At 47.8% G+C, this 13,861-nt stretch overlaps 1 protein-coding gene across 1 annotated transcript in view; it reads left to right on the plus strand.

Annotated features, from left to right (window-relative positions):
- ADCY8 (adenylate cyclase 8) overlaps positions 1-8,577 on the plus strand; it is a 232,153-nt gene extending 223,576 nt beyond the window's left edge. Inside the window, exons 15-18 of the mRNA XM_052651651.1 lie at positions 2,714-2,860; positions 4,291-4,383; positions 6,001-6,115; positions 8,090-8,577. Of these exons, the coding sequence (XP_052507611.1) occupies positions 2,714-2,860; positions 4,291-4,383; positions 6,001-6,115; positions 8,090-8,577 (843 nt within the window). The remainder of the gene's footprint in view (positions 1-2,713; positions 2,861-4,290; positions 4,384-6,000; positions 6,116-8,089) is intronic.
- The last annotated feature ends 5,284 nt before the right edge of the window (positions 8,578-13,861 follow it).

Genomic DNA, 13,861 nt, shown 5'->3' on the forward strand with positions numbered 1-13,861 from the left:
TCCTTGGGACAAGGGTTCGCGTGCAAGTATCTTGCTTGGAGGTTGTCCCAGGAAACCCTCCCAGGTAGACAGGAGAGGAAGAAGGAATGTAGGGAGAGGACAGGAACCCAGTCTTGAGGCGTTGTCAGCCTGGTTAGCTCTGTGGGTGGCTGGAGTTGAATCTCACTAGAGAATCTGGCAAGTGGCGTAGAAAGCGCGCCTCAACATTCTCCGGCCCAAAGGGTGAGGGCGCGGAGGACTATGCTGGTGTCCATCGGGATCTGTTAACAGCAGCTCCTTGCGGGGGCAGGGAGTGGAAGGGGCGGGCATTAGTTTCCTGGAGATTTTAGCCTGCAGCTCACATGGGCAGAGTGCGCTCTAGTGGCCAGAGAAAAACTCCATGCAAAGAAACTCAAGGGCCGGCTGACTGCAGAACCTGGGAAGAGAGACTGCAGGCCAGGCGCCTACTGCGTCCGCTATCGTGGGCATACAGGAGTACAGATGCTTCCCTGTTTCTGGAACACAAGGTCCAACATAGGAAATTGCAGGCCATGAAGCGGAAGAGACAGGCGGAAGCGAGGGCAGGAATATGTGAATATAGGTCATGCTCCTGTGTTTCAACTTTGTCCTGAGGGCAGTTGAAGGGTTTTAAGAATGCGAAGGGCATGGTCAGTATTGTATCTTTGAAATATCACTCTGGTTGCCATATGGAAGATGCCTTTGAATGAGATAAGACCAGTTCTGAACCCAGGAAGAGGTTCTCATATTAATTAATAGTCAAGGAAGGGACTTCCATAGTGGTCCAATGGTTAAGACTTTGCCTTCCATTGCAGAAGTTGTGGGTTCGATCCCTGGTCAGGGAACTAAGGTCCCACATGCTGCGCAGTGCAGGCAAAACAAACAAACCAAAAAAAACCATATAGCTTGGACCATATTTAAAAAATCTTAAGAATAGTCAAGGAGGAAAACAGGAAGGACCTGATAGAAAGGAATAGTGAGAGGATTAGAAAAAATATGTTGGAGGCAAAAAGAAACCCACCTGGACTTGGCAATGTATTGGATCTGAATATGATGGGAAGAAAGGGTCAAGGATGACTCTGAGGGTCTCTATCTTTGACGACTTGTCTATACCGGTGCTACCAACCAAGTCAGCGAATGAAGAAACAGGAACAGGTGTAGGTAGCAAGGACATGCACTCGGGTGCAGCACTTATAATTTGAGGAGTGTGAAGGCAACCCAGCATGAAACAGAGAAGCTTGAAGCCCAAAGAGAACTGACTTGCAAATGGGATTCTAGAGACTCACACATGAGTGTTGGTGAAAGGTTGAGAGTGAACAGGATGGCCCAGGTGACTATGGAAACTGTGAACCTTGTAGGGGGTCAAGGTCAGAACCATAACAACAATCACCAACACTGAAGATAGTAGATAAGCCAAAAAAAAAAAATCCTTGAAGGGGCCAGGCACAAGGAAAATAGATGTGGTATAACTAGCACAGGGAAGTCGAGAGACCTATGAACTTGGGTGTGATCACACCAGTTCCCAGGGATGCCCAGGAAGCCTTGGACAGAGATTGGTGTAGTGATGTCCTCATTTTGGCTGGCAATCTGACCTTCCCTAGATTCATTTCATGTGAATGGGCACAGGCACCAGAGATAGCTAGTTTGAGAAGTTAGGGTGGAGATGGTTAGTTACAAGTGTCTTCAGCATCCAGAGCACCTTGTGGTTTTTCTTATCAGAGGCACTTAGAGAAAGTGGAGGGGGAGAGGAGAAAGAAAGAAGAAAGGAAGGGATCACTATAGGAGGACGAGATTGAAGAAGTGAGAGGGGGATCCAGAGATGAGGAAGAAGCATTGATATTCAGCAGGAGAAGGGAAGATGCATTGTCTGGAGTTGAAGCCGAAGAGATGAAAATACGATGAAAGAGATGATTGTATGAGTAAGGAAAGTGAGAGCCTCAGTGTTCTCAATAGCATGTCAGACAAGGCCATCTACTGAGAAGAATCAAGTGGAGAGTGACGGTAAGGAGAGCAATTAGAGCTGAGAAGGGCCACTGAGAATAGCAGAAAAGGAAGCTGACCAAGGACAAAGTGAGGCGCAGGCAGAAATCTGGGCCCAGCTGAGGCTGGAGACCATGGATTTACCAATTTTCTCTTTTTCTCATCATGTTTTTTTTTTTTTTTTATCCTCATTCAGGCTATTAGTACAATGTATTTTTACAATAGAAAGCAAACATTATTTATTTTTTAAAATTTATTTTAATTGGAAGGTAATTACTTTACAATATTGTGATAGCTTTTTGCCATACGTCAACATGAATCAGCCATAGCTTTGCCACTTAAAATTATCAATTGGTCTTAGAATAACACACTAAAAATGTTTTGGAAACAAATTCAACCCAAAAAGAAAAAAAAAAGAGGAAGATTGTGAATGTTTAGTCATTAAAAAAACAGTTTTATAGTAAGCATTTGTCATTCATGCCCATTTATATGGCATATTATATCATTATACTCATTTTATGTCAGTTTTTAGGCTTCAGTTAAGCTCAAGTCAGCGAAATTGAGACCATGAGTTTTCAATGGTCTTAGCCCTCTTGGTGACGATGCTAAGGTGAGATGGTGCCAGAGCGCCGTTCTCTGCCCTCTCTGGGCACCTGTGCATGGCTGCAGGGGCACTACCGCAGAACTTCACCTCTGAGGACTGTTTCCGGTTCCTTCTGTGTGTCTCTCTGTCCAGGAGCTGTATTCTCAATCCTATGATGCAGTTGGGGTGATGTTTGCCTCCATCCCGGGGTTTGCAGACTTTTACTCTCAGACCGAAATGAACAACCAAGGAGTGGAATGCCTCCGCCTGCTGAATGAGATCATTGCTGACTTCGATGAGGTAAACGGGAGCCTCAGAAATTTACAATCGAGAATAAGCATCCTTGCTGTCGTAGCGTTGTGTTGTTCATTGTAAACTATGTCTGCACTTACAGAATTCCAGACTGAGTTATAGACACAGAAATGTGTCATCTAATTTCATTATCGCATGAGATAAAGACAGTTGTTTCTCCTGGAGGACCAGGAATGTGAGCTTCAGTGAGGCTAGGAACTTAATCCAGTGTCACGCAACCAGCAAATGGCAAAACCAGGACCTGACTGGAGGCCAGCACTACAAGGCCCTGACATCACAGAGACGGGGCCATTTCTCCATCTGCTCAAACTGCCAAAGATAAAACCGTCAGTTAGCATTTGCTCACAGACCTCCGCAAAATATAAACACACCCCAGATGGTACTTTCTTCTTCCAGTTTCCAGGAATGGGGGAACACTCATGCTGCACTTTATTTACATTAATGGGCTTTGCAGGAGGGGTTTTTCTCCTCCTCACCACCCCCCAACTTGACGTAGGACACCCATGTCCATCCACATGGGGAAATGCAATTGTAAGGAGGAAGAGGGAGGGAGGTGGGCAACCAAAAACATGCCAAAATCTTCAAGCTAAAATATTAATAGTCAAAGGGCAGCTAAGAGACCAAGCCTGCTTAGTGGCATCTGAGGATAAATGTCAGACATTAAACTGGGCTGAGGACAGACACTGCTCCAGCCACTTTCTGCCCTGGGCACAGTTTGCAGGATCTCAGAATAGTGGCTTAACTTTAGCTCAAGAAGTGAAGTTACTGCAATACAGTAACCAAGTATAAGGGTTTCCCTGGTGGCTCAGTGGTAAAGAATCCACCTGCAGTGCAGGAGACGCGGGTTTGATCCCTGGGTCAGGAAGATCCCCTGGAGAAGGAAATGGCAACTCGCGCCAGTATTCTTGCCTGGAGAATCCCATGGACAGAGGAGCCTGATGGGCTACAGTCCCTGGGGTCGCACATGACTTAGCGACTAAACAATAATAACAACAAACCAGGTATAGACTAATGGCACCTTAGACCTAATGCACCTTAGACCAGGGTGCTGACATGAAATGCTAAGATTTTTAAATACATGCTGACAGTAAAGCCAAAAGGAAGTATTGATGGATTTTGGAATATTTGCCCTTTCTTCTTTAACAAGATAAATTTGTTTCTCTCAGAGACTCGTAGAAACTGATCTAGTCCTTAGAGTATCTGGTCACAGCCATCTGGGCACCTAACACTTAGCATGTAATCAATAAACATATGTTGACGGCCTGGATGTTTGATTCTGAGAGAAAAAGTGGTTACCTCAAGGATGCTAACCCAGCCCAAGGTGGTCCTCACCGTGAGCCAGGGGTCTGTTTCCAGGAGCCCCAGGCTGCTGGAAGCACAAGTACCAAGACTGACACTGTGGTCTGGGTCTGTTTCAGCTGCTTGGTGAAGACCGGTTTCAAGACATTGAAAAGATTAAGACCATTGGTAGTACCTACATGGCTGTGTCAGGCCTGTCACCTGAAAAGCAGGTAAAGGAATGCTCTGGACTCGACCACACCCTCCGGCAGGGACCTCACTGTGGTCATGTCGCTGAAGGTGGGAGAGTGGTGGGCTGTCAGCGCCAGGAGACCTGGTGACTGGCAGGGAGAAACTCTGATAAGTGGACCTTCCAGGTGTGTGATGTATTTGTTCCCCATGTAAGCAGGATCCACTGGGTGAAACGATGCTTCTTTATGATTGAGAAGCCTTGAGGCTTCACTCTGAAACTCACTGTTCACTTGATGTGCAAAATCAGGACCGAGAAATACCAATTATGAGCGTTTGCTGGTGTTGCTAAACCCTTGATCCCAGCCTGTTTTCTTACTCTTACTTTTGTTTTCTCCTCCAAAAGTGATGATAATAATAGCTCCAGTTTTTAAAAATTGAAAGTCAGACTTTAAAACATTTTTTATGTATTTATTTTTTGGCTGCGCTGGGTCTTCGTTGCAGCATGCAGGCTTTCTCTCCTTGTGTTGAGTGGGGGCATCTCATTATGGTGGCTTTTCTTGTTGTGGAGCTCGGGCTCTAGGGCACCTGGGCTCAGTAGTTGTGGCTCCTGGGCTCCAGTATTAATAGTTTCACTTTTTTGAGAGGTGATTGTGTGCCAGGCACTAGTGTTAAGTGGGAAAACCAACATCTACCCCGCCAAGGTCAGTGGATGAATTTACCTGGGATACAGTCATGCTCCCGGCACAAAGCCCTGCCTCTTGTAGGTCCTCAGTAAATGCTTTCTGGATATGGATGTGAACTACCAGGGACAGGAGTCCTCATCCCTTCTCATCCTTCTTTGCTCACTTTCCAAATAAAATCCTAGAAGTGTTGCAAGACTACCTGAGAAGAAACCCTTGATGGTCACTAGGTACGTGTACACATCCGTCTACTGCAGGGATCCCCAGAGACATCCTCCAAGCCAAATCCAGCCCACCACCTGTTTTCACAGATTAAGTTTTATTGGAACACAGCCACACGCATTCATTTCTATTTTGTCTATGGCTACTTTCTGGCCAAAATGGCAGTGTTGGGTAGTCATGACAAAGACCACATGGCCCACAAAACCTAAAATACTTGCTGTCTGGCCCTTTAGTGACTGCCAACCTCTGCTCTAGAGAGACACAGAATTCCTTTCACATATACACTGTCATTCAGTTCCCATGAACTTGTTTATCCCCACTCCAGAGATGAGGAAACTGAGGCTCAGAAAGCAAATGTCTATGTGAAATATTCCCTTAAACAGACACTGTGAGTGCTTCAAAGGAAAGAGACACGGCTCCTAGATGGGAAACATCATACATGTGAACATAGGAGTGTACACACACACACACACACACACACACACACACACACATACACACCTGCGGGCAGCATCAGCCTGAACAGGCAAGGGTAAGGGTAGGGAATGGAATCTGAGAGGCACACATATGACGCTCTCTGGAGTAAATATCCTGGCACCCTGTGATTCTGGACACTGATGACTGTGCGGCTCACAACCTGTACTTCCCTTGAAGGGGGGTGTGGGTGGAGTTAGGTTAGGACACAGACCAGACCCCTGCAGCAGAAATGATCCTGTTTGCCGCGTCCAATGACTTCTTCTCTCGCGTTCGCTGCAGCAATGCGAGGATAAGTGGGGACATTTGTGCGCCCTGGCCGATTTCTCCCTCGCCCTGACTGAAAGCATCCAGGAGATCAACAAGCATTCCTTCAACAATTTCGAGCTCCGGATTGGTGAGTAGCAGCTGGAAGTCTGGCTGGCCTCGCTCCACTGAGCCCTTCCGTACCCTGGGCATCAAGCCAGGGGCGCTTTTTCCCCTAAGAATACAGCAGAGCCAGTGTGACCTGGCCAAGGACAGGCCCGTCTGGGCTTCTTCTTGCTCAAGATGCTGGAAGCAGGGGAAGGATTGTGGCCTGTGTGCAGAAATACCAAGAATATGATAAACCACAGCTCCTCCCTCCGCCAGCTTATCTGGAATCCCACCCTGCAAGGCCTTGGGTAGAGAGAAAGCTGACTGTCCATCATTTCCCTCTGTCTCACCTGATGCTAGGGGTCAATGCAGTGCCCTGTGGTTCTTCTGGGTATTTGCCTTGAGCCAAAAGCCAGCATTCTGTTCCTGAGGATGTCAGATGCTGAACTGAGCCAGGGACAGGCAGATAGCATTTGAGTTCTTCACTCAGCCACACAGCTCAGCATCCTTTGGGCTTTGGGACACCCTTGTGCAAAACAACAACACAATACTCACAGTGATGTGATAATAGTCATTTACAATGTGTATAACTTGTTAATTTTTTCAGCATCTCTACTAAGCCTGGGGGCAGCGGGGGGTGCGGGGTGCTCCTAAAGCACAGTCTAAAAGTGAACATGTTAGTTGCTCAGTCATGTCCAACTCTTTGCGACCCCATGGACTGTAGCCCACCAGGCTCCTTTGTCCATGGGATTCTCCAGGCGAGAATACTGGAGTGGGTTGCCATTTCCTTCTCCAGATGATCTTCCCAACCCAGGGATCGAACCTGGGTCATCTGCATTGCAGGCAGATTTACCATCTGAGCTGCCTGGAAAGCCCAACCTGAAAGCCCCTGCTCAGTCCACATTCACATTGTATAGATGGGTAAACTCAGGCCCAGAGAAGGGGAGCAACTAGCCTCAAATCACACACCCAGATGGTCCTCCAGCAGCAGCTCCAGGATTTCCTTACTGAGACCAGTGACCTTCTGGGGGCCAGTGTGCAATCTGAAAACAAATGTTCTTGCAGTCCTCATGTCTTAGATATGCTCTGGCTGGTGTGCCATTTTACTTGCTTGGTCCTGCTTTAGTAGCTTTGAAGTATAAAAGGTCAAGTAATAGCCATGCCTGACTTGTTAGATCTAAGGACTCCCTTTGTTCACTGGAATAAAGCAGTGATATTTTATGTTTTGATCGATGAATGGGATGTTCACGGCTTGTTTCCACATCTTTCAAGGGCCCTACATGTCCTTTCTGAAATTGCTGAATACATGATCGAACCAGAAATAAAAAGAACTATAACCCTGAGCAAAGGCTCTGTAATTTCAGGAGATGTTGCTGAGATTAAGGCCAACCTGTACTTTACACTGAAGGCATAGTTTGGAATTTGGAAAATTATGTGTCCAATGGGATCGGGCGCCTCGGTTTGTGTTTTGGGTCTGCTGTAACCAGCTCTATGACTTGGGCAAATCTTTTTAATCCTCTGGGACTGCCCTGCTCTGGTGGTCCAGTGGATAAGACTCCACACTTCCCCTGCAGGGGTCACAGGTTCAATCCCCTGTCAGGGAACTAAGATTCCAAATGCCTTGAGGTGTGGCCCAAAATTAGAAAACAAAACTCCCTGAGTGTCAGCTTTATTCTGTATAAGCTGGGTTTTATATCGTTACCTCCTAGTAGTAAGATGAGATGAAAATAGGTGGCCCCGTGGTAAAGACTCTGCCTGCCAATCAGGAGCCACAGAAGATGTGGGTCTGATCCTGGGTCAGGAAGATTCCCTGAAGGAGGGCATGGCAACCCACTCCAGTATTCTTGCCTGGAGAAATCCATGGACAGAGGAGCCTGGTGGGCTACAGTCCATGGGGTCGCAGGGTCGGACATGGCTGAGCACACGCAGGCACACACATGCTCCTGGGCGGAGGCAGCTCCCTCCGAGACCTCCCTCTTCTCTCATCTTTGAGATCTCTCCTTTGCTTCCCTCACAGGCATCAGCCACGGCTCAGTGGTAGCTGGCGTCATCGGCGCTAAGAAACCACAGTACGACATCTGGGGCAAAACCGTGAACCTGGCGAGTCGGATGGACAGCACGGGGGTCAGCGGCAGGATCCAGGTCCCGGAGGAGACCTACCTCATCCTGAAGGACCAGGGCTTTGCCTTTGACTACCGAGGGGAGATCTACGTGAAGGGCATCAGTGAACAGGAAGGGAAAATCAAAACGTACTTTCTCCTGGGAAGAGTCCAGCCCAACCCCTTCATCCTACCCCCCAGGAGACTGCCCGGGCAGTACTCCCTGGCCGCGGTGGTCCTGGGCCTCGTCCAGTCCCTCAACAGGCAGAGGCAGAAGCAGCTGCTGAACGAGAACAACAACACGGGCATTATCAAGGGCCACTACAACCGGCGGACTTTGCTGACACCCAGCGGGCCAGAGCCGGGAGCCCCAGCTGAAGGCGCCGACAAGTCCGAGTTGCCATGAACGCATTTTCTTTGTGTTTCTTTTTTTTGTATTTCTTTTATATATAAAATAAATATACTAATAAAAAGGTTTAATTTTTTTTAGAACAAGGATGGTTTCGTTGGTCTCTGGATGCTCTAGACCAAAGACATGATGTGAGTTTCTCTCCCGTCACAGACATTTCTTCATCGTCTCTTATGTACACGGTTTATTGGGAAGTGAATATAAGTAAGACCTTGTCCTTGACCTTCAGAGGCTCACAATGGACTGTGGAAAGAGAGACCTGTAAACAGAGACTCAATATAGTGGGATCCGCATAAAGAACTGCTGCTTATAGAGCGCTTGTCATGTGCCTGGTATGTGATAATTTTAACGGATAATATTCCTATAAACCAATACTTAATACTCTGCTTTCAGAGTATTTAGGGGCTTCCCTGGTGGCACTGAAAAGTGAAAGTGAGGTGAAAGTGAAAGCTGCTCAGTCATGTCAGACTGTATAGTCCATGGAATTCTCCAGGCCAGAACACTGGAGTGGGTAGCCTTTCCCTTCCCCAGGGGATCTTCCCAATCCAGGGATCAAACCCAGGTCTCCCACAATGCAGGCAGATTCTTTACCAGCTGAGCCACCAGGGAAGCCCTAGAATACTGGAGTGGGTAACCTATCTCTTCTCCAGTGGATCTTCCCAACCAAGGAATCAAACCAGGACCTCCTGCACTGCAGGCAGATTCTTGACCAACTGAGCCACCAGGGAAGCCCTCCTGGTAGCACTAGTGGTAAAGAGCCCACCTGCCAATGCAGGAAACGCAAGAGATGCAAGTTTGATCTCTGGATTGGGAAGATCTTCTGGAGTAAGAAATGGCAGCCCACTCCAGTATTCTTGCCTGCAGAATCCCATGGACAGTGGAGCCTGGTGGGCTACACTCCCTGGGGTTGAGAAGAATCAGACATGACTAAGCATGGAACAGTGCTTTCAGAGAGGGGTAGAGGCAATGAAAAAAAAAAAAAAATGTAGGACAACGGTGATAAAGAACTGAAGATCATGGACTTCCCTGGCGGTCCAGAGGTTAAGACACTGCTTTTCCAATGCAGGGTACATAGGTTCGATCCCTGGTTGGGGAACTAAGATCCCACATGCTGTGGCCAAAAAAGGAAGAATTGGAGGTCAAGCATGTTCTTTGAACTGAAGGCACCAGGGAAGGCCTCTTTGAGGATATGCTGCTAAAGATTAGCCCTAAATGATGAGAAAGAGGAAAGCCGTAGAACCTGGGAGAAAAGTGACCCAAGCAGAAGGAACAGCAAGTACAAATGCCCTGAGGTGGGATCAAGACCACTGGATCGGATGGAAGCACAATGAGAAGGCAGCAGGTGGGTGAGCAGGTTCAGGCAGGTGCGCTGTTTCCCGGGAAGACTGCATGCTAAGCTCTGCTTTTCTGACTGCAGAGCCTGCCAGCAAAGCTTCGTACAGATGAGAAAGCTCAGAAACAGTAAAGGAATTGCCCAAGATCTTACAGTTAGGTGTAGAACTAGGCTCGGAACCGTATTGGTCAATAATAGCTAAGTGCTGTTAACAAATAACTCCCACTCTTGGCAGCTAAAGTGAAATGAGAGATTTAGATCTCGTTTATGTCCTATTCAATGTGTGGCAGGGGCCTTCCTGGTAATGGTCTCAGGATCTCAGTCTCCTTCCACTTGGAGTCCTCTGCCTGATCCTGTCTATCCAGCCAGCTATAGGGAAGAGAGGGAAAGAAAGGGAGGTCACTCAGAAGGCCTTGAGTACCAGGCCTGGGAGTCACCCATATTATTATATTTTTCTATCGTCAACCAGAACGCAGTCACTAGCCCCACCTCAGGGCAAGGGAGGTGAGGAGATGGATTCTTCCTGTGTTCACCACTGAGAGAAAGCTGAAATGTAATGAGAAATACTGTCTCTTCCATAAGAATCTATACCTGGGGACTTCCCTGGTGGTCCAGTGGATAAGACTTCGCCTTCCAGGTCAGGGTGTGGGTGTTCAATTCCTGGTCCGGAAGGAAGCTAAGATCCCCTCACAGCCAGAAAAGCAAAATATAAAACAGAAGCAATATTGTAATAAATTCAATAAAGGATTTAAAAATAGTACACTTCCAAAAAAATCTTAAAAAGAAGAATCCATACCTGTCTAAGCCCACGTGTGCAAACACGAAGCTCTTCTGATAAATTTCATGCTGGAGGGGAGGACAAGGTTTAAGTAATGAAAGGAAAAGTAGTAAATTCCAATCACTATCTAACTCTTGACTCTTAACTATAGCTCGTTGAAAAGAAAGTTAGCATCAAAAACAAATCTATCGTAGATACACTCTCAAGGAAATATCCACCTGCGTTACCTCAGCTGAGACCCTCATGACAGAAGAGAAACTACACTCCCTGCTGTTGTTCACCCGCTAAGTCATGTCCGACTCTTTGCGACCCCATGGACTGCAGCACGTCAGGCTTCCTGGCCCATCACTATCTCCCAGAGTCTGCTCAAACTCATGAGAAGCACAAAGTACAGAGAAGGAGTTGAGGTTCAGGTGGACTTCAACCTTGGAGCCAAGTTCAGAAAGTTTTTCATTCTCAGAAATTTTGCACATATCAAAGAAGTATAGGAGGCCCTGGTGGAACATGGAGAGGGTGTCAGGTGAGAAAGCCTCTGTGAGCAAAGCCCATGACCAACATCAGAGCTTATCATTTTCTTTGCAGACTCAGAGAAAGCCAGAGAAAGCCTTGAGGTTTATTCAGTCCAACCTGCTGGGGACATTTAAACAAGGGAAAGCTCAGGGTATACCAAGGCCTAGAGCCACAGGATAGAGGTGGGGAGCTGAGTTCAGGTAGGTTGGGGCCCAGCAAACATCCCAGCAAGAGGCCAGCCTCGGTGGAGAGTCTGGCTGAGAAAGCACAGCATCCGGCAGAGAAACCTGACATGTGGCATCCGGCTTTGGGCTAATCCACAACACAGGGCCCTTCTGGAAGCTGGGGACAGTTCAGCAGAGGCTTCAGTGAGCAGACAAGCCCTGGTGAGCTGGATCCTGCCCCAGGAACAGAGGTTGTCCCTAAACTCAGAGCTAGGACTCAGGACAAGGTCCCTGGACTAGAAGCAGAATGTGGTCCCAGTTGTGATAGCTGGGCAGACCCGAAGGGAGGAAGCATGGGGCCAAACACATGTCAATGGATGCCACCCATCTGGGCGTAAGAGTGAAGCTGCCACTGTGAGGCTTCACCCAGAACCCATCCCTGACTCAGGAATATTGAGATTTTGGGTGGGGAGATAGAGGCGATGGAGACCCCATCTTGAGTCTGGGAGGTGTGGCTTCATTACAGGTTCCATCAAGCAGAGGAGCAAGGGGGCAATGCGGTGCTGAGAATCACCATCAGATCATCAAGAACCCCACAAAGAGAAGGTCTCGTCTCTGCTCCAAAATGCCCAGCCCCAAATCACTCAGTGCTTGCCCCTCAGGCCAGTCTGTTTTATGACCCCACGGGGCATGCAGAGTTTGCACATGAAGGGCAAAGGGCAAGAGACATAACCAGGCAACCAGCCTGTGGTTGAATAGCCGATAAGCACACCTCCTCTTGGGCCTTGGATAAGTGAAGGGTGATGGTCTTCCCGAAGTCAGATATATTTTCTATTTACCTACTTTTTAGTCCACTCAGCTCATTTGTTCAAAGAACTTCAAATATCAAGTGATTTCCAGAAACCTGGCATAACTCAGAAATAATCCTGGCATCGTATTCTATCCAGGGGCCCCAGACTCACCTTTTCTTTTCTGAACTCTACTTGTGACATTTTAGGTTTGATCTTAGAAATGTCAAATATCAACTCTGGCAGTACAAAAAGAAACACAGAACAGGATACTGGCTTAGGTTACGTATGTTGAGGCCTAAGAGAGGCTTTCTCAACAGCTCTGTATTCTTGACCTGATGATGACATCTTCTGGGTGCTGACCCCCACTTTCTGTTGATCAGCCTGTGTAGGTAACGCACATTTTCCCACAAGACAAGCACAGCCTCTCTTAGAGAACAGGCAAGGCGTCTACCTACCTACAAGGGCTGGATCTGAGGACCTGCTACCTCCCAACCCCCCATCCCCAAAAGTTAAGAGGATCATCCTGAGTTCAGGGTCGCCCCCAGCAGCTCCACTGCTTCCCTCCTGCCTTGGGGACCACGTGAATGTTGTTGCTGTCAGCTGGAAGTAAGTACAATGTTGTCGTCTCCATTCTACAGATGAAGGGACTGAGGCACAGAGAACTTGAGCCACTCACCCTGGAAAGATCTCTGATGTCATTGTCATTTAGCCGCTAAGTCGGGTCCAGTCCCAGGGACTGTAGCCCTCTAGGCTCCTCTGTCTATGTGATTTCGCAGGCAAGAACACTGGAGTGGGTTGCCCTTTCCTTCTCCAGGAAAGGTCTTACAACCAGAAAATGGAGGTGCTGGGATTCAAACCCAGGCGGTCAGATTCTAGAGTTCTTTCCTGAAGCACCGCTGCCTAGCCCTGTGATGGATCAATCATACTCTATAAATGAAAGTTAAATTCTGGGTGGACTCCCCACCAGGGGGCAGCAGGCTGAGTAAAGGGGTGAGGATGGCAGGACTCTGAAGCGGCTGACATCAGGACAGCCTGGACCACTTGTCCTGGTTCCGAGCACCCTTATTCTCTGTCGCCATGGGTGAAACAACCATTAGCCTTCTCCGTGTGTTGTGATGTGGGAAGGGTTGGGAGGCACGTAGTTTCTTGAGGTGTGCAGACCTGGGTTCAACTCCTCTCTCTACCTCTTCTCAGCTGTTTGATGTCAGGCCTGTGGCATAGGGTTTCCCTGTGGCTCAGACAGTAAAGAATCCAGCTGCACTGCAGGAGACCTGGCTTGATCCCGGGTCAGGAAGATCCCCTGGAGAAGGAAATGGCAACCCACTCCAGTATTCTTGCCTAGGAAATTCCGTGGACAGAGGAGCCTGGTGGGCTACAGTCCACAGGGTCACAAAAGAGTCAGACACGACGGAGTGACTAACAAGTGGCAAAAACTCCGCGCCTCAAGTCCTTCAGCTGTCACAGGGGGATCATAAAGGATGCCGTCATGATTTGGAATTTTAAAATTTGCAGATCTGAGAAATGTGGTAAACAACACCACATACTAAAACATATCCCCAGGGGGCCTGAGACAGTGCTCGGTAATTAAAACCATTAATAATGTTGTATTAATACATGAAGATTCACACCAAGCAGCGTAACTAAAGACTATAAATAGGACTCAGTTCATGTTGAGCCCCCAAATTCGTTATAAAGCAGACTTCAG

The sequence above is a fragment of the Budorcas taxicolor genome, chromosome 14, assembly GCF_023091745.1.
Source record: "Budorcas taxicolor isolate Tak-1 chromosome 14, Takin1.1, whole genome shotgun sequence".
Classification (NCBI taxonomy): domain Eukaryota; kingdom Metazoa; phylum Chordata; class Mammalia; order Artiodactyla; family Bovidae; genus Budorcas; species Budorcas taxicolor.